The 26,871-nt window shown below is 44.3% G+C and overlaps 1 protein-coding gene across 3 annotated transcripts in view; it reads left to right on the forward strand.

The window, feature by feature from the left end:
• Positions 1-26,723, forward strand: part of LOC130514704 (potassium voltage-gated channel subfamily C member 1-like) — a 34,606-nt gene extending 7,883 nt beyond the window's left edge. The window contains exons 3-7 of one of the 3 annotated variants that reach the window (XM_057014460.1): positions 9,038-9,169; positions 9,471-10,332; positions 11,564-11,776; positions 17,159-21,686; positions 22,340-26,723. In XM_057014460.1, coding sequence (XP_056870440.1) covers positions 9,038-9,169; positions 9,471-10,332; positions 11,564-11,776; positions 17,159-17,310 — 1,359 coding nt within the window. In that variant the 3' untranslated portion in view covers positions 17,311-21,686; positions 22,340-26,723. The remainder of the gene's footprint in view (positions 1-9,037; positions 9,170-9,470; positions 10,333-11,563; positions 11,777-17,158; positions 21,687-22,339) is intronic. The other 2 variants (XM_057014462.1, XM_057014461.1) reach the window with 2 other exon arrangements.
• The last annotated feature ends 148 nt before the right edge of the window (positions 26,724-26,871 follow it).

Raw genomic sequence — 26,871 nt, forward strand, 5'->3', positions numbered from 1 at the left:
AGGTCGTGGGACATCCTAGCAACAGTTTAACAGCGAGGTCTTTTATTTTGAAAGTCAGTGAAATGACCCATCGCCCTGACCTTTGACCCTAGCGCCATTGCCTATCGGGGCTTGGGTAGTGGTAAACCTCATAATGATGTAACTGCGTTGCTGTTTCTTCCAGTGGTGTGACGTTAGCACAGAGGGGTGCCAGACCTCAGCCCAGAAGTATTTAATTGTTTCCCATTTGTTCCAGTAGCACAGCCGAAGCACTTTGGTTTGAAAGCTTTATTATTATTATTTCAATTTACTGCCCATGTAGCCTAATGTTTAAAATCTGCGCGGTAAAATAAAGCACTCCGGTGTGTGTGAATATAGTCTCCGCATGTTTTTGTGTGCATCTCTGTACATGTTTGTGTGTACATAAAATGGATCACCTTTTACTACCAAAGTGAGGACATTTTTGGGAAATGCTGGCTAGTCCTTGTTGTTTGAGAGCAGGCACCTGTGTTGAAGGTTCAGGTCAGGGTTGGGGGTAGTTGTGGTTGACCTCTGCTGCCAGTTGATCCATTTGCTCCTGCAGACATGCTTGATCCACCCTGAGATCGGGTCTGTACATTCTGCAAATCCCAGCAGATTCAGTTCCTTAGCGGTTTGATTTGTTAGACCTCAGCAAGGCACATGCAGCTCTCCTCTGCTTTCTGTGATTAAATCAGGATTGGACAGCATGAATCAAACGAGAGAACGAGGGGAAGAGTTTGTTTTTCCCCCTCTTTATTTGCTTCCTGTCTTAGAAGACAACTGCTCAGTCAGCTGTTTCTCTCCAGCTCCAGCTCGCTCACACACCAGCGTATCCCCTGTAATGGATCATGCCATAAAAGTCATCCACCTGCATGTTTGGCATCAATAATACAATGATTTCTGTGAAAACCATTATAAGGTTTAAAGCTTCTTTGTTATTGATTGTTTTATGTGCGGCGGTGGTAGTTCGGGTGGGGGTGGGGCATATATTTAATGATGAAGATCAAATTGTGTCTAGTGGCTGCTTTGCAAACAGACTCATGAAGCACGATGCTCACCTTCATTGGATACTCTTTCAGTGTGTGTGTGTGTGTGTGTGTGTGTGTGTGTGTGTGTTTGTAATGATCAGAGTTGATAATGACCTCAAACTCGAAACACATGCAAAGCACTGCGGTGGCCTGATGCTCCCGCGTCGAGGGTGCTAACAGGCTAATGTCGCCATCCTTGTTGTCACTGTAGCAGCGTTCCAGGGGTCTCTGCTTCCTGCTGATGCCGAGAGATGGGAACTCGGCAAAAGAGAAGAGCTTTTTTTTTTTGCTCCCTGCAAGGGCAAACACGGCTGCCGCTGTGAAACACTGCGGCGAGGGCGAGCTGAGCAGGCGACTGTCCCTTTACCTGTGTCTGCCTCAGCTCTGTGAATCTCTGCTGATATCTGGTTCTTGCTTTCTTTCATTCACTCTCTTTTCCTTCCTTCCCCATTTTCCATTATCCTGTCCCCATTCCTGCTGTCCCAGAGGTTCTATGCTGTTTTCAGACCACCCGGGGGGTGTAGCTATGCTCAGAGACCCAGAGGAAAACAAGAACATACGCTATCCTCTTTTTTTTTTTAATGGAACACATTAAATCCATCATACCAATCATATTTTTGTCTTTTATTATATTTTAATGTGTGTAATTATATGTTATTCTGTTTGTATTGCCGTGCTCTCTGGTTATCACCCTCCTCTCTCTTCCTCTGGTGTTAGCTTCCATCACGTTCTGTCACGGAAAGCTTGAAATTTCTTTGTATTTTCCTCTGTCAGTCCAGATCATGGTTAGCAGTTAATACTTGTTGTTTGCAGACCAAACAAGAAAAAAAACATGGAAAAAAACATCATATTTGTTGTCACCCTTTTTCTTTTTGGACGTGTCCCGTTGTTCCTGTTTACCGAGAGGATATTGTCTTTGATATTTTTATCTTTGACCTGCGCATTTGTCTTTGTGTTCTTTATTTGTAAAGAACCAAAAGGGAAAGGAAGAGAAAGAGAAGGAGGGGAAGAACGCACCCACCCATGAAAGCACGTCAAGGACAGGAAGTGGGTAGTTAATGTACCTTTAGGCTTCGCTTTACTTCAGTTACAATGTGCTGCCACAGAGAGATGAAGTGTAGCAGAAAACGTCTGAGCACAAATAAGCAGCGCAGCCAGTTTCCTCTTTTCTCACAGATTAAAACACATCCACCACTCCAGAGTTGATGAGGTACATCTGAAGTCTGGCTTCGTCTCAGACGTTTTGAAAGTCCGGAGCGACCTTGGGCCGTTAACTAAGCCTTTTACTCTATTATGTTATCAACAGGGCCCGTCTCATGCTGCTGTTCACTCGCTGCAGTTCAAGACGATGCACGAGCTTCGTTTCTAAACATCAGAGCAGACCAAGAGGGATAAGGTTCAGTTCCAGTGAGGGAGGGGTTCTCTATGACCCGTGACCTTCTTCCGGAGGGTCGTTGGACGTATTGCAGTGCATTGCGGTACTGAACTCAACCGCCTTTTGATCCGGGCTTTCATGCGCGACAAAGACGGAATCATCAGTTTCTTGATTATTCTAAACATAGTTTTCAAAGTAAGTTGTTCTATTCTAAGATGAGAACCACTGAAACAAGCGTGTTGAGTAGCATTTGCTGCTGTTATCTCCAGCAGGCCGGTAAAATGAGGCACAGAGATGGAAATATTACAAAGATGACGTCACATAAAAGTGAATAACTGCCAGCAAAAGAGAGAAATGATTGGGTTTCTTAAACAGTAGCACTGATGCATAGCAACAATAATAAATAAATATAATAATAAATAGAGAGTTTAAAAACAAACAGGCTGACAGGGAGCTGATGAAATGGAGACTAATCCTCATACTGTCCTGCAGGTGCTGTACTAAACGCTTTTAGCCGCGCAAAAGTCACCTTGTAAACGGTCTTGTTGCAGATGACGGCTTTCACACGCACCGCTGCAGAACGTAAACATCAGCAGAAGCCCACCTGAGGTTCTCCTCCCCTCCTTTTCTGTCTCCTCCACACGATGAATCGGTACAGCCGCGCGCCGCATGGGTCCCTTTCACACCGCCGCCCTATTGGTAATTGGACTGCTTCGCTTTTGTTACCGGGTGAACTCCTGGACTGGTACAGCGACACTCCCAGCGAGGTGGGAGATCAATGGTTGACCTTTGCACCCGCGAGCGGCTCGGCTGTGATCTCATCTAAAAGGCCAGTGAAACATCGATACCAGGGAATGAGGCGTGGCCAGCTGTCAATCATCACGGCCAAGAATGGCGTCATCTATTAACTGTGGATGATGGGACTTTCATTAGTGTGTTCGTGTGTGTGTGTGTGTGTGTGTAGTGGCTACCCATCCCATCCCATCTAACAGGATGCGTTGCCAGGCTGGCAGTGACTACCTTCGGCCCGCACGCTGAGGCTTGCCGGTCCCGGGCTCCATGCCACCTGACTTGCTTCCTCTGCACCGAGTGAAGCACTGCAGCACTCTGTGGCAGCGGCAGCGGCAGCGGCAGCAGGACTGCAGTGGACGGAGAAAGACGGACCCGTTCTGACTACATTTCCAGTTTTCGTTTTTTTTCCCTCTTCTTTGAGTCCTTTGACTTGGAGGACCGGGTCTCCTTTTGATTCCCCATCTTAAAATATACCTTTTGTCCTTCGGACACACTTAAAATCTGGCGCAGCTCTTTTTGCCTTATTAAACCGATGAAGTGGACAGGCACACGCTCACGCTGCGGCACTTTTGGCAGTTGTGCTCAGGGCTGTTTCAGTACTGCAGACAGGAGTTGGATAGCTGCCCTGTTGCTGTGTGACAGCACGTCTTCTCCTCCTCCTGCGTTCCTCCGTCTGCACTCTACCTTTCAGATGCAGTAGCCATTAGCTCATTGCAGCGCCTCCTATTCTGTCTGCTTAGCTGTGTGCTGCAGCGCCCAGCAAAGGTTTCCATTCCAAACCTTCGCCTCTGTGTAGTTATGTATTCTTTTTAATCGATAGGGCATTAATCTGTCTGTTTATAATAAAAAGAGGCAGAAGGCTGCTCCGTTTTTAATCCAAAGTGCCCCATCGATCCCTTGCCCTCCACCACCGCCATCTGCCCTCTCCTCCTTGCTGATTCAGTGCGGCCCCGCTTTGCTTACACGTGCGTCTGGTTGCCACTATCATAGTGCTCTGGCAGGTTTGTGCACAGCGAAAGGGCGGGTGGCCACCGCTCTGCAGACCCGCGAGGACGCAGGGGAAGGCCGACGATGGGACAGAAGAAAGGGTATTAAACGAGGAGACACGGGTGAATCCAGCCATTCCTGTGACATACTGATGCTTTTATTGTACCTCTGAAGCTGCTGCTGCCACAGCCATCGGCTGGAAGACTTTTAGTCCCAGTTGAGAAGTCTGCTGACGATTCAGGTGTCACATTATGTCTTTTTATTTACAAGACCATGGATGGATGGATGGATGGATGGATGGATGGATGGATGGATGGATGGGTGGGTGGGTGGATGGATGGATGGATGGAACGGTGGATGGGTGGATGGATGGATGGATAGATGGATGGGTGGATGGATGGATGGATGGATGGATGGATGGATGGATGGATGGATGGATGGATGGATGGATGGATGGATGGATGGATGGATGGTGGATGGATGGATGATGGGTGAGTGGGTGGATGGATGGATGGATGATGGATGGATGGATGGATGGATGGATGGATGGATGGATGGATGGATGGATGGATGGATGATGGATGGATGGATCGATGGATGGATGGAAGGACGGACGGATGGACGGATGGACGGACGGATGATGGACGGATATATGGATGGATGGATGGATGGATGGATGGATGGATGGATGGATGGATGGATGGATGGCTTTAGCTGAACACCTGTACCTGCACCTCAGTTCACTATTAAACATAACACTTCTTTGTTATTAATGTTTGTATTATTCCTTGTAGCTAAAAGCTCCAAATTTATGAAACCTTGAAACAAATGATACAAAATATCTTTTAAAATGGCACAAAAACACCATTGTGCTAAACACAACTCTCCCTAATCTTTTAACTACACAAAACAACAGGGGACAGGGATTATGTATTTGGTGGACCCCCCACTATGAGTTATTTTAGTGTTAGTAGAGTGTCATAATCCTTTCTATCCACGCGAGAGTTTTGTTGTGTCCACAGGGAGGCGCTCTTCCTCTCTTTGATCTGTTGTCTAAGACAACAGGCGAACAAACCCGAACTCTCAGATGGATTAAGGACCTAAAAAGCAACGTTTCCACATCCAAAGCTTCTTTGAGGCTCTGCAGTAAAAGTGTCAGCTGTGTGTGTCGGGGTTGATCTCTGACATCTCCGGGGGGGGGGGGGGGGGGAGTGATGGAATGAGACAGCATACATCAGAAACACGCAGATACCCCTGGAGTTCAGAGATGCTGAAGGTGGGAACGGTGACTCAGGGAGTGTGATGTGGTGATAAATGAAACCGGGGGAAGTCAAATAAAACGGGAGGCGACAATGACAGGAGCGCCCAGCATGCAGAGGATAATGCAGCATGTGACACAGGAATGGGATCGAATTAATCAGATTACAGAAACAATTGCAGTCCCACTTCTGTTCCCAAACTTCAGTCTGATAGCAGGTGATTCCGGGCGGAACAGCGTTGTCACACAAAGACGTCGTGTTTTGGCTTCATTACACCATCATTCTTGATCTTTAGGCAGCCAGTTTCTGCTGCCAACTTGTGGTCACATGACCACAGCGCACATGCGAGTCCGAACACATGGAAACCTTGTTTAGTCATTTATAGCACCTCCTTTTTTTTAGGGAAAATGGCCATGTTGATGTTTCCTGATCCAAATCAATGACCCACTGTAGTGAGCCCCTGCAGTGTTGTTGCTTGGCAACCTGGCTGCCATGACAAGTCCTTCACACTTTGGTTTTATGGCAGATTACAGAAATCTGTGTCGATCTGGCCTCGTGTTAACCACGCTTCACATTTATTCTCCAAATCTCAGCAGTTTTTTTTTTTTTTTACATCCAAATGGCAAATTTTCCCAGATTTATGTGCTGAACGAGCTGTAATCCGATATAATCTGCCTGCGGTTGTTTCAAACTACGAGGATAACAAGCTTGTTATCCTCCTCCAAGGCCGGGATGTTTTTCTCTTCTTGCACCAACTTCCACTTAGAACCGTTTTATCTTTACATCCCTCTATTTCTTCTCACTTTTCTGTTGCTGACTTGCACCTTTTCCTTGCTGTTGACTCTCATCCCGTCTCTCCTTTTCTCTCTCAGCATTGACATCATTAGCCAAGTACTTAAGTAATGAGTATTTTCTAAGTCGCCGGAAGAGGTTTAAATGCTTTCTCTCCAACATGCTAACGGCGGCAAACCTCTACAGGACTGCACGGATGCTTTTAAACAAGTCTGTAGGTTTTTTCACAGCCTGACACTAACATGGCTGTTTTTAAATGCAAGCTTTGCTCTTAAGGTTTGCATTTACCATAATCTGCTGTAATACAGCTGAAGCTATCGTTGTGTGGTTCAAAACTAAAAGATTCACTTTCAAATGTTTCTGCCAGGAACAATCTGCTTTGTGCAGCTTGGTCCAGCGTTTAGTTCAGACCGTGGCGCTGCAGCTCAGGTTGCTAAATGTGTTAGCGATTTACCGTTCGCCTCAGCTCCTGATGATGGAAACTACGAGTCATTTCATCAGGCCAGACATCTGCGCAGCTTCTGCTGAAAATAACCTTCCTGTGAAGCCATAAATGGAATCCAAAGCAAAGGATACGCTAAAAGTGGCTAAAACATACCTGAGTATGAAGGCACAGGATAAAAATTCTGTTCAGTTTACGATAGAGAACTGAAGGAGAGCAGTGGGAGAGAGAGGAAGTTGAGAAAAACACAGGAGATATGAGGGGTGCCGAGCGGCATGACAAAGAAATTATCCAGGGAAGAAGGGAAGGAAAGAGATTTAGGTCATTGACTACTGACAGAATCAAAGAGAAGACAAGACAGAATGACGGTAGATCATCAACATATAGGAACAAATGTTAAAACGTTGCATCGAGCAGTTTTTGACCTGATCAACCTCTTATCAGATGCATCAACGGCAGCTCAAATCCTCTTAGACTGGCTGCACTCTTGCTTTTACCAATCGACTCAGATGCCAAATAAAACCTGCTCCCTTGCCAAAGTGTCTGCTAGCGTAGAAACAATGGGTCCATTTGGGGAGCAGCTGGCCTGAAGAACGTGTCTCTCTCTCAGAGAGCTTCAGATGAAGGAGCTCACTCCCTTGGTAATTGTGTCGAAGTCTATATTCAATATCCTTCCAAGATCATTTGTGCTGAGAACGTCTGTGAAGAGCTGGATGAAGAAGAGGAAGAAGACATTGAAAAGAGGAGGCTTTCCAACCTTTGGTCCAGCCTAACAGGCTGTTTTCCGGCATTTGTGGACATGTGTTGAAGAACATGTGGACACCCATGCTGAATAGGAACCATGACATGGACCCAAACACTGCTGAAATAATTGCTGCACGACTTACTGCAACACTTATGCCAAGACTAATAAAGGGTTTTATTTCACAAATGTGTCCTACACTTGTTTATTAAGCAGACAGTGTTATTAGACTGATTCCATATTTATGAAAGGTGTTTTACTGTAAAAGATGATTTATGCAATCAAAAATGTGTGTGTGTGTGCGTATGTGCGTGCGTGTGTGTGTGTGTGTGTGTGTGTGTGTGTGTGTGTGTGTGTGTGTACATTCAGGGCAGCTCTAGATAGCCGTATTAAATTAGAACATGATAATAAGCTGTGGGACTTGATGTGCTCCCAGAGGACTAGAAGAAGACCTCGTCCGTCAGACTTCATCACTGACCTGATACACACACACACACACGGACACAGATTTACATTTTCTTTGATTTGTGTCTAATATCGCACGGTCTCAATTATTAATTATTACTAGTGATGACAGAAGTTTATTCATCACGTTCCGTGACACAAAAATGCAACATTGTGCAACGGCATAAAACCAATTTACAGTGGAAATGTGCAGGGAGCCTATGAAACGTATAAACCGCAACATAACAGAACTAGAAAACCAACAAATTGTATATTTTACAGTTGGGGTGTGTTTCCAAGGCCACTTAGTTACGTTCAGCACGGCCACAGAAAAATTGAGAACAAATCTGGGGAAGACATCCCATCATTGTTAGTGAAATACTCCAATGACAATCTGTATGTGTGTGTGTGTGTGTGTGTGTGTGTGTGTGTGTGTGTGTGTGTGTGTGTGTGTGTGTGTGTGTGTGTTAGGGGGGTTGGGGGGGCTTCAGTTAGCATTACATATCTTATTTTGAAATATCAGCCTGTGACAAATGGGAACATGTGTGTTTATTAGCATGGTTTATTAGCAGGACCCCGTAGTTGCCCGTAGTTTCTCCATTTTGTGAGTTGTGTTGTTAAAATTTGTGTTGTTAACTTGCTGAAGAGAAACAGTCAGTGTTCTAATGAGAGTGGACCAACCGGAACACAAACAGGACAGGGTGGAAACTGGCTGCGTATTAAACGTTGGGATAAATATCAATATCGATAAATATCAAACCACCACTGGGCTAGTGTTTCAGCTCAGAGTGATGTGCTGTAGCTTACAGTGTGCACATTCGGATGAACTGTCGCGTGCACGCACACAAACACATCGATAGGCTTTATTTATTCATTCCACACCAAACATGTGTATCTCATTACCTTTACACTCTGCATTCATCATCTCTTCTTTCCTTCTTCCATCTCTCAGACGGAACCGTGATCAGAGGAACTGCAGCAAACAGCCACCACCCCCCCCCGCCCCCCCGACTGAATCTCGTTATGCTCGCTGCTTTACATACGCTGCAGTGAACCAGACCCTCCCCCGCCTCCACCGAGAGCTATTAGATCACTATTAGAAGGTTTTAGAAGGTTATTGATAAGATTCAGAGGAACGCTGATGTGCTGGAATGTGCTGTGTCTCTGTCTCTGCAGTATGTGGCCTTTGGCTCACTCTTCTTCATCCTCCTGTCCATCTCCACTTTCTGCCTAGAGACCCACGAAGTCTTCAACACAATCTACAACAAAACGGAGAACGTCACTTTTGGGAACAGCACGAATGAAGAGGTAGAGGGTGTGTGTGTGTGTCTGTGTGCGTGTGTGCGCGTGTGTGTGTGTGTTGTGACAGTGTTAAAAAGTGATGTAACCTTTGAAGACTTGTATTGTGAGCCAGTTCCCTTTGCTAAAGCAGTTGTCTACCTGGTAGGACAGAGAAACCCTGCTGGATTGTGGTCCGTCGCAGGACTGGGTCGCCCACCCCTGCCCTTCTGCATGTTGGGGGAAATCCTTGCTTTTTACCCTTATTTAATGAAGTGGGTTTTTCTGTGGTGTAAAACTAACGCTGTTTCTTCTCCTTCTTGCCCTACAGATTGTATATGAGGTGGTCACGGATGAGTGGCTGACGTATGTGGAAGGCACGTGCGTCATTTGGTTCACCATAGAGGTGTTGCTACGTGTCATCTTCTGCCCAGACAAGTCGGAGTTCTTCCGCAGCCCCCTTAACATCATTGACTTTGTGGCTATTGTGCCCTTTTACTTGGAGGTGGCCCTGAGCGGCCTCTCTTCCAAAACAGCCAAAGACGTGCTGAGCTTCCTGCGCGTGGTACGCTTCGTCCGTATCCTGCGTATATTCAAGCTGACCCGACACTTTGTCGGTCTGCGGGTCCTGGGCCACACCCTGCGGGCGAGCACCAATGAATTCCTGTTGCTTATCATCTTCCTGGCGTTGGGTGTCCTCATCTTTGCCACTATGATATACTATGCCGAACGCATCGGCGCCGACCCCGGTGACCCGACGGCTGCAGCTCATACCGACTTTAAGAATATCCCCATTGGTTTCTGGTGGGCCGTGGTAACGATGACCACTTTGGGCTACGGGGACATGTTCCCCAGGACGTGGTCGGGAATGTTGGTAGGTGCCTTGTGCGCCCTGGCAGGTGTGCTGACCATCGCCATGCCCGTGCCTGTCATTGTCAACAACTTTGGCATGTACTACTCCCTGGCCATGGCCAAGCAGAAGCTCCCTAAGAAGAGGAACAAGCATATCCCCCGAGCACCACAGCCAGGCAGCCCCAACTACTGCAAGCCAGATGCGCTCGCCATGGCGACTGCCTCACCTCACAGGCTGGTGGGCAATGTACTCTCACCAGGCATGGTGGGATCAGGAAGCATAATGGGCACTGGTGACTGCCCACTGGCACAGGAGGAGATCATTGAGATCAACCGGACAGGTGAGTGCGCTTTCACACCCACGGGGGCTGAATCACGTTTTATAGTATCAGAGACAAACTTCCACTGTGATGAATCTTAAAAAAAATCACTAACGTTTTAAAAACACTGATTGATCAGGTTTGCTTCTCGTTTTTTCTTTGTGGCGTTACTGAAAGCTGCATTAGCTGTAACTGAGTGTTCTCTGGTCGTTGAAGCAGGTGATATACGGAGGTGTGTACTGCCCCCTGCTGGCCTCCTGTGCCATTGTTTACCTGTGTACATCTATTGGCTGTAATCAAAACAAGTCACAGCAGAACATTTTACTTTGATACTTTAACCTGGAAAAGCTCAAGTGATGAATGAAAAGGGCATTTCCCACAGTTACAGTGTAAAACAAAGACGTTGGATTCTCAACCTTTTCCATTAATTTGTGCGCCAAGCAAATGATCAGAGCTCAGATTCCAGGCTCTCAACTGCTGGGAGGAGCATTTGTCTAACAGGTTTTGAAGCTGTAAATAACTTGCTGATGTCCTCGTTCTTCCAAGAGCGGCGTACACTAAAATAGCTTTTAATTTAGGATGGGAGAAGTAATAGGGAGGAGAAAAAAAGACATTTTCTCAGCAGATTCATCCTCTTCTGCTCACAGCTCGATGCTCCACCGCCAAGGCTGTCATGTTCCGATAATCCAGGATTAGGTGCATATAGATGCACAGAGAGCTGTGGCTGACATTGATCCACACCAAGGCATTTCTGTTTCTGTGTGTGTGTGTGTGTGTGTGTGTGTTGTGTGTGTGTGTGTGTGTGGTGTGTGTGTGTGTGTGTGCGCGTGTGTGTGTGTGTGTGTGTGTGCGGATGCTTGAATACGTTACTATTTATTTCCATCAGTAATGTCCAGACTGTCTGATCACCACAGCATCTGACATGTTAGCTGGTTCCTTCCTTCCTTCCTTCCTTCCTTCCTTGCAATACCATTCATTCATATTTGTCCCCTCACCCAGAACCCCCCCCCCCAACACACCTGTATTTGATGTGGTTCACTGGTGCTAAAGAGTGTCATGTAGCTCAAGTTGTTTTCATCCAGAGGTCAATGTCAGCCATTTTAGAGGAAAACAAAGCACATTTAAAGCTAATTCAAATGTTTAAAGAACATCAAAGGTTTTAATTACTTTCGTCCATCTTTCCTTCCTTTTCTCCTTCTCTGTAATCCTCCTCTCCCCCCACTCTATCTATCCATCCCATCCTTTTTCTCAGACTCCAAGAAAAATGGCGACGCGGCAACCAACACTGCGGCCTTGGCCAATGAGGACTGCCCCACCATCGACCAGGTCCTGGGGGACGAACGCAGCCCCGCCACCGGGGGCCTCGGCTCCACCGCCAGCCGGGAACGCTACCCGCACGACAGGGCCTGCTTCCTGCTGAGCGCTGGCGAGTTCCAGCGCACGACTGACGGGAATGTCCGGAAAGGTAGGGAGGGGGCAGGACCGTGGATCTCTGTGGGGTGGGGGAGAGCGCAGTAGACTGTTTTGAACCAAACTGATGTGCTCTGAGAGAACACTGAAACTCACAAACAGCAACACACACGTGAGCGCGGTACACACAGTTACAATAATAATAATAATGATCATAAGAATCCTGACGTGGACCAAAGGTGAAACAGTTGTTTCTTTGGGCCCAAATCACACACACCAAACTTCCTTTTAGAGTTATGCTAATAGAACAAAAAAAAACCCTCTATCTTCTAACATCTCAGAGAAAAGCAGCTCCCACTGTGTGTCCCATTCCCATCTTCAGGCTGCAGCTAAAGCCCCCCCCCACCATTGCTTCTTACACATTGTGCGTGCTGCAGAGGTGCTGCAGCGCTGTGCAGACGCTCCGTCGCTCCGTTTGCTCTCTCACCGGTCCAGACCGGGCCTGTGTGGTCCCACCGTCCCCTCTGCATCCAAACCCAGCAAACATCCCTCATGCCATGGTGGTTAGCGGATAGCTACCGTTAGCACCGTTCAGATGTGCTCGACAGAGGTAAAGAACGCATCATTGTGCCGATCGGCAGATTATTGACAGACCAGTTACTTCATCCACATGCACTCCTTCCATTCCAAGGCCAAAGTGCAGATACCCTCGGAAACATACATGAATTAGGCCCTCTGGTTTGTAATAATAGACGTCAAATTAATCCAATTAGTTTTGTCCCGTCACCACGTTGTCAACAAGCTACTTCAATGACGATCGTGTGACATGAAAATCTGCTAAACGACGTAACTTCAAGGAAAAAAGTGATGAGTTTCGACTTTATTTTACTGTTTATGTTTATATAGATTTATTAATCAGTTATCTCTGACAACTTCTGTTGGCCTCGTTCTATTCTTTCAATTGACAAATCTATATTCAACGTGATTTAGTACCTTTTAAAATACAGAGGAGATTTTTCTGGCGTCGCTGAAATTACGTTCTGCTCTATTTTGTGAATCCAGGCCAAGCTGAAGATTATTGTTTGACACTTTTATGCAGACATTACTCTAATATCAGGCACAGAAGGCAATCTTTAAACATTAATGTTGTTCTTCATACAAACAGCCCTTGCTTGTATTCAGACACAGACCTACTGTACACAAAAACAATTAAATACAGCTTCTGCCGTGGTTTTGGATGTGCTTATGACTTTTTCTTACATTTCTAGAAATCGTTTGCTTACACGTATGAGATAAATTTCACAGATTTATTACGGTAATCTAGTTGTAAATGATGAGATTCTGGCTCCATCCTCATCTCATGGCCATTTCAAGAATCCAAACACATACGTATTTTTTGCTTTTCCTGTATCTGAGTCCACTGTCATTCCGTCCGTTATTAACCAGCACTAACAGAGACACGCGAGCACAGCAGGGGGGCCACGGCATGTTGGCTCTGTGTGACCAAAACAGCTTCTGAAACGGTGCGTCTTCGGGGTCTGATGTGATTGCTCGTCCCTGTGGTGTTTCTGTCTCCCCCTTCAGGTTGTTTCATGTGCCTGTACGTTGCCTCTGGTCACCTGTGTCACACTATCCATCTGTCTGTCTGTCTGTCTCTCTTTGTGTTTGTGTCTGTTTGTCCGTCTGCCGTTGTCTGTGTGGGTCTGTATTCTGGACGCAGCTGTCTTCCCCTCCTCCTGCTCCTCCTCTTCCTCCTCCTTTTCCTCATCCCACCCAGTCTCCTCTCACTCTGGTACTTACAGATAGCGGCGGGCCGGTCAAACCCGTCTGCTTTCCTGGTTCTGATGAAACAACAGGGCTGGGCAATATAACAATATACTGCAAAATACTATCTGATTAGGTTGAAAAGCTCTCAACGGGACCCTTTTTTGCATTATATTGTGTATGATTATATAAAGTTAATGTGACCTTTAGTCTAAGATACCATTGTCAGTGTTTAGCTGGGTTTTAAAAGGTTTATTTACAGTAAAATTATGATATTTTCTAAAATTATCCGTGTGTTTGGCGTCACATCACGTGTCTGAAAATTCACCTTACTGCTCCTTCTTTGTTCCCTTTTGATGTACTAAATGGGATATTCCTGGACGTTACAGGGCCTTATTGCCCAGCCCTGAAGAGATTTTGCCCGATTTGTTTCCATGCTGAACTTGACGGCTGCTTAAATCTTTTTCAAAATTCACAGATCAGCATGTGTCTCATATCACAGGTAAACTCTAATAACTGGGTTAATGAAGCCAAACTGTAAACTTAAATTAAATGAAACAAGCAGTGCTCAGTTCATCATTGTATTGGAAAGGCACCAGAGTGGATGTGGCTTCTGCCCCCTGCTGGGGTCTCCACCCCGCCAGGGCAGTGAGAGCTGGTTGCTCATTGGATGGAACCTTTTTTGTTGTGCTGTTGTTGTCTTACGCCTCCTCTGGAACCGAGCTCAGGTCAGTTTAGCAGTGCCGCCCACACAGACCTGATTGGATCGGGAAAAGTAAACCTGTCATTTTATTTGGAAAATATAGAACTCAAAATATTCTTGTCTTCTGTGAGATGAGCAGGATCAATGCAAAGGTCCACACCTACAAAATGACTGAAAAAAACACGCAAAACCTCTGCTGAGCGGCAACACGGGACAGAAAGAAAGACGGGCCGACCTTTAATGAGGTTAACAGAAGGGCTGTAGCATGAGCAGAATCGGGCTTGTGGCTGCACATCTAAAGCTGTCATCTGTTGTTCGTCATCCATAGAATTGGACAAATGTTTGTTTTATTGTGTTTGTTTTTACATCAGCTAATGTATACTCACACAGTCATGCCAAAACGCCACGACAATATAACCCGATCGTCAAAATCGCTGCTAGACATATTTTTTTAACCACTGGTAAACCCACAAATAATAGGAGCCTGAGTCCATTCCCACCGAGAATAGACCCGGGGTCGTGACCTTCTGGTGCATCTCTTCAGGTGTCAGAGTGGGTGCTGATTAAACTAAGAAACCCAGATGTTTGTGGGTTTCTTGGAGATTGAAAACAGGTATCGAAATCCATTTCACTGTCATCTGATTATGCCACTTAAACAAAACACCCAGCAACTTTCTTTAGTACAGCTGCTCTTCATTTTATGCACATGCTTTCCTCATGATTATGTAAATCGTGTTTCTTAAATACTTCTACAACCTTCTTCTCACACTAAATGTGTTGTTTTATCTTAAACTGATCAGTTAGAAAAGAGATCTGTTAGATAATTGAGATTTGACTATGTGAGGCCTAGATTTTGCATTATCTTTATGAAAGTCATCAGAAGGAACCACCCAACAGATCATATTGCCAATTGTGGCGATGTTTGGGATGGCCCCGCCCACTCAACATTTCTGACCAATCACGCAAGACTTCCTGGACACTGACTGAGAAAAAAAGTTCAGCTTGGCTGATGTGTCGGGAAGCAGCTGCAAGAACTCCTGAGACCAAAGGAGACAATTGTCTATTCTCAAGTACGTAACAGCTTTTATAAGCTGCATGGATTTTATGGAGCTGAAGCAGCTGACAGTATGTAATTCCTGACATTACAGTAAAAGTAATCACATCCTGCTGCCTGCGGCGCTGTGAGTGCAGCAGTGAAAATATTTCACCCTTTACAGCAGCCGGACAGTGAGGCAGCTTCAGAGGTCCACAACCAAGGCAGGAAGAACCGAACAGCTACAGTACAGTCAGCGTGCCGCGTCCGAACGTTATGCTAGCTGTAGATGCTAACCATTGGTCAGAGGTAGCCACACCAGCAGCTGGTGATTTAACTTGTGGAGCCAACGACAGATAAAAAGGCTAATCAATGACACGTTTGGCTGTTGTTTTATTCATTAGTTAATGTTGCTCAGGCAGATCTGCACTCTGAATCAGAATCAGCACTGATCAGGGATCAGCTCACTATAGGCCGCTGCTGCTGGAGCTGCACTCTATAATTATTGATCCCAATCAATCTTCAGCTGTTTTTCTCTCTCTCTCTTTCACTGTGTGTGTGTGTGTGTGTGTGTGTGTGTGTGTGAGTGTGTGTGTTCCAATCAGCTAAGAGCTACTGTGAGTGCTACTGATTCATCCCCGTGGTGACAACTCCCAGTACTGCAAACACAACTATCAGAGCTCAGTGTTTGCTGATACACAACAGACATGCACAGATACACACTCATCAAGACTGAAGCAAATAGAACATTAATTCCCAACTGACATTTTACGATCATAACGCGTGACTATCAACAGACTAGCACCCTTTCAGAATGCAATGGGTTCACTGGTTACTGTTCCCCAATTATAATGGATTTAATTATATTAGTAATATGAGACTCAATGATCAGCGGTGTGAGCGTGGTTTCAAAAAGAAATTCACAAAGCATGTCTCACTTAGCAATGTATTTATAAAATATCTCATATTCATAACAAGGCCTTTTAACGAGGAATAGAAGGACTAGCGTCCAAACTGTCTGAATGCTTTCATCATTCCACCGTCATGTTTTGATTCATCAATAGTTTCTTCATTTACACTGAATTAAAAATCAAATAATTGACTGGTGTAGTAAAAAATATATTAATTTTCAGGGTTCCATTAAAAATAGCCACTAAACAGGGGAAAAAAATGGTCTAAAATTCAATTTTCCTGAAAAATCCATTCAAAAACCTTTTTTAATTTTTTAATTCCAACAGCGCTGCAGCCAGAATATTATTATAAATATTCCCGTCAGACCAACCGTCTGTCTTTCTTTCTGACGTCTTCCTGCCTAAAACTAAAATAAATTAAAGTCAGACGATGTTCTTTTCTCGGGGTTTTGCGTGTTTCTACCTCTGTGCTTGGCTCCAGATGAGTTTTGCTCCGGGTTCCCCAAAACTTCCTGTTTCCTGTTCTGTCTTTGGGAATCTCAGAGCAGACGGTCCAGTGGACACACACATACACAACATGTAGCGGCCTGTATTTGAACTGGTCACACTGGGTGAATCCACTGGATTGCTGCATCCTCGCTCCCCCACACAGTTGATGTCGGTGTGAACAGCACCACCCGTATCTGAGGGACACTGTCACATCTGGATTTTGTAACCAATATTCCTGTTCTGTCCTGTCTCTGTCTGTCTGTCATGTGTCTGTCCCTCCACTCATCTGTCTGTTCTACCTCGTTTGTGATTATTATCCCCATTTCCTGACCTTGTTTCCTTTTTTAACTGCTTGTGTAACAAATGGTTCATATTTGCTCTTCCTCTTGTGCAACATCACATCAACGAATCCACCATCGCATCCTCTTCTTCCATAAAACCGTCTGTATGATTATGTTTTAACTTTCTACCATATCATGGGAACATGGAATGACCCCCCTCATAATCTCTGCCTCTCCGCCCGTTGCTCTCATGCAGCCACGGGTTATGAGAAGTCACGCAGCCTGAACAATATCTCCGGGATGACGGGCGCGCCGCTGCGGCTCACCCCCATCACCAACTCCACCTTTGAGCCCTTTGAGCCGCCTGGGCTCAGGCGATGTCACTCCCCCATCCCTTCCATCTTGTAGTATAGCGGACAGGGAAAGACAGACGCCTCAGCAATAGCGACAATATTTTCCCCTGGAAAACAAAGAAAACACTAAGTTTGAAGTCTTAATAGAGAAAACAGTTATTTTAGGCTCTAGTCCACCAACGTACCAATAAGATCCTGGGTAGAAACTTCAGCAAATGTATTTTAAAATAGACACGCACTAACACACCTGCCTTACTAACAGGGCTAGAATCTAGATTAGTTTAGACTGAAGTGACCAGTTAAAGTCTAGCTTCCCCTGTGATGCATCTTGACTGCACTTGGACTACGATGCTTTAACTCTAGCTGTGAATAAAACCATATTTCTGATATTATACCTCAGAATACAAACCTCCGCTCACACACGTCACTACAGCATGTACAGTTTTATTCAGGATGATCCAATGGTTATACCAAGAAGCTTAAAATTACATTTTTTGCAAGACTAAAAAAAATTAATATAGGTTCCCTGAACATAGTTTAGGTTTCTTCACACAAAGAACCGGTATTCCTGAAGGGCACAAACTAAAAGCCAAATCTCAGCTTTTACTTGCATGACATGCAGAAAAGAGCAGAACATTATGTCCACAATATTGTCACATTAACAGAAATCTGTTTAAATAACTGTTGGACCATGGGTTTTTTTTCTAACTAAAAATGGAGGGAGACAGTATGAAAGCGTGAATCTTAGTTCCAAATGCTGCACACCTTCTTAAATTCTTTTACTTTTATCTAAGTGTAGGATAATATAGCTTTCTGGGTTCTGATTACCATTAGCCTACACACTCGAAACACGCTAGCATAGCTAGGATGGTTCAGAACACAACAGTGGCTTTTAAAGTTTGTTTTTTCTTAAAGCTGGTAACTTCTTTTTTTCGACTCTTGAACAGCATTGGACTTGCTTTTCCCCTTTACTTCCAGTTTTACGTTAAGCTACACAACTAATTTGTTATCATTTATTAACCCATATTATTATTTTAATATAAATGTAACCCAATCACTTGATGTTTGTATTACCAAAACCACAAGGAAGTTTTATTTACCCTGATGGGGTAATTGGCCTTTTTATCTGGAAAAAAAACTGGACACAGCAGCTAAGACTGTTCCAAGTGCGGTCCATCCCACCATCATCAGCAACTGTCATCAGCACCATCGCCGCCATCAGACTCCAGTGTGACTCAGCAGCCAGTGGCAATATTTTTCAGTTCTCTCCCTTTTTTCGGCTTCTCTTTCTTTCCCTGTTTTTTGCTCCTCCTAACCCCCCACCTCCCCCTCCTCCCAATCCTCCCCCCTTCTCCTCTGTCCGTCCATTCTCCTCTTTGTTTTTCGGGCCGCTCAGTGGGAGGCACCGTGAATGGCTACTGGAGCGACAGCCCGTGGTAGACCAGGCGACCACTGCGGCCGCACGGCGGACGACGTCGGGACAGGACGTGACGGACGGGACAGCATGCAAACTGAGAAATATGCAATGTAGATAAATGAGACCATGCTGGTTTGGAGCTCGGTGTTTCCGATCCGATACGGCATATTTGTGTGTGTGTGTGTGTGTGTGTGTCCATGTGTGTGTGTCCGCGTGTGTGTCCGTGTGTGTGATTGTGTCCATCCACCTCCAAGGTGCGCACCAAACACACGTTCTTTACTTGGAACAAAAACAAATGTTGATTTTGATGTTTGACAGTGACGCCAGATGATGTCTTCTGTCCATCTCATTCATTTTGAATTGAACATTTCTTCATTAATATGAGGAACAGACGATTCCGGACACCAAATTTAGTCTGATACGCTGATGTTTTAGCCAAACGCAGATCACATGTACTTTAGAGAAAAAGACTATCAGCTGGTGGAGTTATTGACCCTTTAAAAATGTCGGTGATTCCTCCCCAACCAAGAACCAACGAATGACGAAAGCTAGGGATTCAACCCACTAAAAATTCCAGATGTTTTTTTTTAACGCACCAAGCAAACGTGCACAGCTTTCAAAGAAATTCCAAACAGAAGGTTGTTATTTTGATGGGAATACCCGTTAAAGAAAGTAGAAGTAATAGTATAGAGTCTTACTCACAAACACACACATACACACACAATCCCTTGTAAGTCGATCATTGTGAGGACTTTCATGATACATTCACCTAACCTAAACCCATTGCTACCTTAAGACTTAACCCTCAACCAGACCTCTTACCAGCCAACGTGTCCCCACTTCTTAAAAAAGTCCTCACATTGCAGGATAAACTGATATTCTGGCCTTTACTATGTAGCATGGACAAAACACATACTCTGCACGGTGGTCCTCTCCCTTCCCATCACCCTTTTCTTCTCCTCCTGCCACTGCTGATCGGCCATATTCGTCCCTACGGTGTACATATGTAAAATGTTACGTTCTAGATGAATCTGCATGGGTTTCCATCTCAAGCAATAAGGATATGACTACAAAAAATGTGCGAAGGTCCATTAAGATTTTAGTCTTGAACCTGATGAATGTGTACATACTTAGATGTTATGAGAGTGTACGGATGTGTGTCTAGATGCACACATATGCACTAACAAAGCATGCGGGACAAAAAAAAAAAGCTCACCTGTTTGAATGCAGGAGGTGAGACGAGCTGACTTTATGCATGCCAAAATGCTATGATGCTATTGGTCGAGAGAGACCAAGTTAGGTACTGTAACAGGGCTGTTCAGGGGTGGGAAAGTTTATTTTTTCAGGAGGGGAAGGGGTTGTGTTTGTAGTAGGTCTTGTATAGCTGCTTTCTTATCGATCTTGAGGGGCTTGAGAAATGTATTAATACTGTAACTGTAGCTCTTTTTCTTCTGTTCCGCTTCTCTTTTCACAGAAAACTCTTCTGAGAGCTCTTTGTTTATCAGATATATGCAAAAAGAAGCAGTAACTGTGAACTAACCCTGAGACATAACGACAGAAACATCCATCTTATGCCATCCCACGCGCCGCTCCTCCTCCAAGAGAGAGGAGAGACCCTCTTCTGTCCAACCACCTGTCTGCCTTTTTTTGGTTTCTGCCTTCATCACACACCATCAGCCGATTTCCTTTAGTCTTTGCATTTACTGTGCAGTCAATAAAATTCCTCCTTGGTGTGAGAAGGACATGATTCACTGCAACCTCCTAAAAAGGAATTAGAAACTTACGTGATATTACTGATAGGAAGACATCTGACCTCTGATCCCTGTGGGAGAACACCTTTATTTTCTGGTGGAACAGCAGCAGCAACCAGAATCTAACATTCATTTTAGTGTTCCAACCAAGTCACGAGGTGAAGTGAAGGTCAATTTTGAACAGATTGTGTAGGATCTGGTACTCCTTTGACCCTGAAAGTGTGGAACCTTGACTGGATGGTTGGGGTCCAAGACTGCTGTTCCTAATAATCTTTGAAGAGGTTGCATTGGCTCTATTCCACTCTTGCAGCACCCTGTGAAAGTCCAACATGTAAAGGTTGATCCAGACTCCTGCACAACTCCTGCAAAGTCCTCAAAGGTCAAGTCGGCCTTTACAAATTTGTTGTAACAGTATCACCATCTTTAGTGACAGATGCTCTCCTTTGTACACAACATTGGGCGACTTCTTTCCACTAACTGTTGCTCATTTGCGTGTCTTGGGATGTTTCACGTGAAACGTTCTTCAAAGCTGTCTGCTGTGTTTCCATTTTCCCCCAACAACCAAGTGCACACTGAGTTTTTGACCAATTACACAATTGTTGGGAACCAAAGGAGGAAAAGGTTCTGCTTGGGTGATGCGTAGAGTGCACGCCCTCAAACCAGGGAGAAACCAAAACGTATTTCCCCGTTCTTGCAGAGTTTGTATCAACCTAAAAGAAACAAAGACGGCTGTATTCTCATTTCTGGCCAATGTTACCAACATTTACCTCCTGTCAATCTACAGTTTTCACAACTCAGGTATCTCCTTCTTGAGCTCTCTTCCTGTGTAATGTATCACTGTTTGCTCAAAGCATGCTTGAAAACCCTGTCAAACTTTACATCTATCCTGCGCCCCATTTTACGGCTCTTGCCTTTGAAAATGTTGTCGTGCTTTCCCTGAACTCATTTCTCCTCCTGTGGCCGTGACTGATGCGTGCACCCGCTCTTCCTGTTGGACTTTAATGATCCCAACTCAACATCGCTTAGATGTTCCTGAAGTCTCTGCCAGAAAGACACCGAAAAATAGCTGACATCAACAAAGGAAGGAAAAATATTACCCAAATATTGGATTTTACCAAGAACGGAGACATAAATCGACCAGAAAATGAGACTGCAACCGCGAAGAGGGGGGCAATGGTGCGGCAACATGGCGCCTTCTGGGTGGATTATTGACCAGGCAGCATCAGAGGGAGGAAGAATGTGGGGAGATAGACAACTGAGATGGTAAGAAGGATGAGAGACAAACCAAAAAGAAATGTCTTCCTCATTTCAGCTAAGTGGTTGCATTGAACATCATATAATTTTGGTCAAGGTCTGTAGACGGTCCCATCAGCTTCGTCATCTAAATTTAGGACCAGTCCTCAATGGCTGCTGCCCTCTTTTGATTTCATTAAGTTTGTGACCTCAATGTCTTTTGGCTTTTTCGGCTAATTACCAGCCAACGATTTATTTTATCAGAGGACTGAGCTGCCCCCGCAGGACTTGGACGAGTTGTGTGCACGTGTGTGCAAGACCTGCAGATGGAAAAATGTTAATGTGTCACGTTCGAGAGTTCAGTTCTGAGTGAGCACACGTGAATTTTGCTAAGTATCCATGAGAAGCTGCACAAGCTTCGAATAAACAAAATAAACAAAACGTGGGGGTGCTAAAGGGTCCGTGCAGGGGTCATCAGAGGAACAACATATAACATGACCTCTGGTCACCCCCAACTTTTTGTGAATTTAAATGATGCTGAGAAAGTCATGTTAAATTGCTAGCATGCCCGTAATCACGCCGCAGCTCGCCACAGGGTCCCCTATGTCGTATGGCCTGATGCATGAGGTCAAAGGTCACTTATCAAACCTGCATCACATTGTTTTTTCTTTGTCTCTTTCAAGGCCCCCTTTAACTTCAAAGAAGATGAGGGCAGGGTGAACTCATCCCTCCCCCCCCCACCACCACCCCCCCACCCGTCTCTCCCAGTGGGATTCAGTACAAAGGGCTGGAAACAGGTTTAGGTATGAAGCACCACAGTCTCAGACACTGACCTGGATACTGTCCTTGTGTGCACGCACGAGACCGAGACGTTCCCTTTGTAGTTGTTCTGCTTCGCTTGCACACGATTTGTTCCACGGAGCTACTCTAAAGCTACATTTCCTGCTAATTTGCCGCTCTTTTCGACACTCACTATGCAAGCTCCAGGGACGGTCGATGGTGATGTCAGGACGAGCTTTTTTTGCAAATATCTACTGAGCTCCAGGAGCTGCGACTGAGACATTGCCGTACATATCAAAGAACATCATATCACATGCGCAGCCGATATCATCCAGACGGAGCTGACATGACAGGACCTTAACGAACCAAACCAGAGATGGAGGTGAACTGTTTTTCTCTCATTTGCTGCCCCTTTTCAGTCACGGTCGCCTCTTTTTCTGCATCTGGACGCCTCTGCTTCTCCTCCTCTTTGTCCGAACTGCATGGCATGACCAAAACCACTTAAAATAGCTTTATTAGAAAGAGCGGAGAGAGAAGGGAGGGGGGTGAGGGAGACCACAATGAACATTTTTTGTTTGTTTGTTTGTTTGTTTTTTCACCCAGCAATGCAAGTTCATCCCCCTTCCTCCACGACTTCATTCAGCCCTCCTGGCTGCTAATAAACCTGCGCAGTAAGCAGTTTCGGTGGGGTTGGCGAAGAACCTGCCAACCATACATTTTATACCTCTGGGGGTGTTTTCCAAGAAGGCTTTTTGAGTTATTTTTATTCGTCTAGGCAGTTATCCAGCGGGAGTGGCAGAACATCTCGGAGACAAACTAAAAACTGCATTCCGAACAAATTAGAAATGGGTGTTTCTGACACAGTTCGCCAGCATGAAGATTCTGCATGATGTCTGCGAGCCACCCTGATCTCCTCTACAAACACCAGGGCTCCAAAATCCAACAAAAATAACGTTTGTTCTGTACGATATCCCTCCGTTTCACTCCGCTACTGCATACTCGAGGGCTGCCACAGTGGCCACTGTATTTGCACTCCTCGCAGCCTCCTAGCCTGCTTCTTCCTCTTATTTTATGTTATATGACTTTTTACTCTCGGACCCTGCGTGTGACTCCCTCCAACGGCAGCTGTGTGTCGTAATTATCACACCCATGTGCAATTGAATTGCAGTGTCATTAATTCTGTGTGTAGGATCAACAGTATCCCCTTTCTGTGGCTTTGATGTGAATTATTGCAGGTAAACCAGGTAAAAAAAAAAAGCCCCATATATTTAGTTGTTTTTATTTTGTGTCAAAGCTACTAGAACTGTTTAGGTTAAAGGCTTGGGAATGTGCTCATTATTGACTGTATTTCACTCAAGCTCACACAACATCACTTTTACTGATTATGAACGTTTAGGGCAGCCACTCCCTAAAGTCACACCGAATACAGTCGTCCAGAAAGACTTTATTTCTGATGAAGATGGTTGCCTCATCATCCTCATGTCTGTCGAGGCAGATATTCATAAGTAAAGTTCAGTTTGACCCCCTGCAGGTCAAGGTTGGTAAATTCTGTTGAAGTAAGAACTGTTAAACAGTTGAACTTATTTCATTTTTTTAACCAAAACCCTCAAAAAGGACAAGAAATGCTTACTGGTGTAGCCTTCCTTTACACCAGTATAAGACCGTGTATATACAGTATTTATAAACCAGAAAACAGATTTGATGTCAAATGGTTCTTGATTATCAATATTCCTGCGATGTTCTCATCAGAAGGCCTGACAAACAGGAGAAAGTCAATTACGATCCATATTCTGATTAAAGCAGAATATGATGTAACCAGAATATAACCAGCATGTTCTTAAAACAAGCTTTAGTCAAACATGCTAAAGTCTAATGTCAACTACTAACATTATTATTGACAGTAACACTGTAGTGCTTAAATACCTAAACTAGCAGCAAAATAATACAAGAAGAAGAAATGAGAGCTAACTGTTAAAGCTGATGACTAGCTTTCCGGCTTAAATGCCAACATTGGTGAACAATTTGTTGCTAACCTTTGCACTAAAAGGAAGTTTTGCACGTCTGTGGTGTTGCAAACATAGTGGCCAGTTTGATGAAGCAACTTCAAAATTACCATGTAATGCTCCCATTATTCTGATTAAACATAAACACTGAATGAGGGGATCTTAAAAGAAAGGGGGTGACGTGAAGGGTGACCTGTAATAAGTGCAGTATTTGGTTAAAGAAAAAAGATGTCGCTGCGACCTGGCTTCCCTCATCTTTTTTGTTTGTTTGTTTTAAAACTTAAACAGGTTTTATGAAAACCTGAAAAGTTCATATGGTTAGATCATGGCCTTTGGATCATGGCCTTTAGGACATGACACACCTACAAAGTAAGGTCAAACTCTGGGGTCCGTCTCGGCTATCCCAACACCATTTATCCCAGAATTGGTGGAAAGATAAAATAAATAAATAAATAAAATTATATTGAATTTGCTTGAAAATTCTCTCTTATCAAGAAAGGAGTCCGAATGTTTATTTTGTTTTTTTGTTTTGGGGAAACAGGGCTTAACTCAGGAATCCAGATTGTCCCACTGAACTGGGTCTCATTGTTTCCACAGTGTCCTAGTGTTTAAACGAGTGTAATATTTAATATTACTTGTCTTCCTAAAGGGGTAAAGTACACCCTCCCATGACGCTTTGCTGCAGCCAGGTGAAATCAACCTCTGTCAGCAGCACTTGCGTGGTTTGATCAGCAAAATGTGGGTTGATCTCTAACTGTTCACAGGGCAACTCTGATGAGTGAATGGTGACTTATTTGTTCTAAAACATGTCAGAATTTTGCAAACCTGTCATGTGTGAGATACAGCCTTTTTTTTTTTTTATTTCTAACCCAACAAAAGTAAACACGATCAGCACGGGTTGAAGAATTTGCGTTGATATCATGCTAGTCTGTTAGCCTCAGGAGGCAACAGTAAGATTCTTGACTTGGCATGTGTGTATTTTAGCACTTAGCTTAATAAGTAAAAGGGAAAAGAAATGTATTTTCTGTTGATCCAACTGTTCCGCTGCTTGCTTGTGAGATACAACCACGATCGCTGCCCAAAGGCTTCGGCGGCATCATTTTGGATTCCCGCCTTTATGTTGTATCTGTGGCAAAGGTTGCGCGCATGTACGGAGCCACACGTCACGCCTGCATGTGCGCGCTCGGTGTGCTTTAGCATCGGACGGACGGACAATTCGGCATACTCGCACGGCTGCACACGGTGCTACAGCACAGACCGTTAGACGAGCTAATTAGATGATCACAACAAAATCAGCTAGTAAACGTTCAAGGTTCACGAACAAGTTACGTTTTAATTAGAATTGATGATTCTACTGATTTAGCCAGACAAAAATGAGTAAATAAACTGGTCAGCCATGATTAAGAACATGGATCAGACTTCGCAGTTCAAACCCAGCTGGTTGCTGCACTTTCATCCATAAACCAGCGGAAACCTTTGGGGTTCGACCGAGCTAATCTGTAGTTTCGTCCTGCGTCTCCGCCCTTTCCTCTCCTCTCTCTCCCCTCGCTTATTTTGAGGAAGAAGCTTCTTTTTGCATCCTTTGATCTTGCATTTTTCTATCCTATTTTTTGGAGATGAATTCTAAACTGCATGCGTGGGAAAACCTGTAAGATGATGATTAACTGAATTGTGAAATGCAGTGTGAAGAGAAGCCTCGTCTCTGTTTAAAAAAAAGACTACTTTTATTCAACATAAATCGTGATTCTCCCCTATTTAGTTTTCTTTTTTTTTAAAAAAAACCCTCTTTGTTGGCAATTAAAGCTATGTTTATTCCTTTTTTGTTATTGCTGCGTTTTCTTGGACTGTTCATAAGAGTCGGCTGAGGATGAAATTGACGGAGAAGAGGCTTCTCTCCATTCAGGGAAGGTTTTATTCTATCAGGAATGATGCTGGATACCATGTTAATGACAGGAGGGAGAAAAATAAAAAGAATATTTCAATGGAATGTTTATTATTTACATTTTCTATTTTTGAAACATGAACAAAAAATGTTAACCTAATATTACAACAGCATTTGTGGAAAAAAAAGAGACTTAAAAAAAAGAAAGCAGCTCTGTTGTTGAAACATATGACTGTGAATGCTGAATTACCTGAGCATCTCTTCTCCTTTAGGCCTCCTGATAAGATTTAAAAAAAACAAACAGATAATTAAAAAAAAAATACTGACAAAACAACTTCAGTTTAAAAAGAATATCTCAAAAACAGAATTACAAAAATAAAAGCTTAACATTTTGAAACAGTGTCTGGTGTGTATTTGTTCTGTTTAACCCAGTTTTGTGTCATCAAAACAGATTTTATGTGTTGCGTCAACACAATTTGCTCAACTGAAAACTGGTTGTACCAAGATCTTCTAAAGCTTCACCAATGTCCATGTCTGGGGCCCGACCTTG

Source organism: Takifugu flavidus, chromosome 18 (genome assembly GCF_003711565.1).
Source record: "Takifugu flavidus isolate HTHZ2018 chromosome 18, ASM371156v2, whole genome shotgun sequence".
NCBI classification, from domain to species: Eukaryota; Metazoa; Chordata; class Actinopteri; order Tetraodontiformes; family Tetraodontidae; genus Takifugu; species Takifugu flavidus.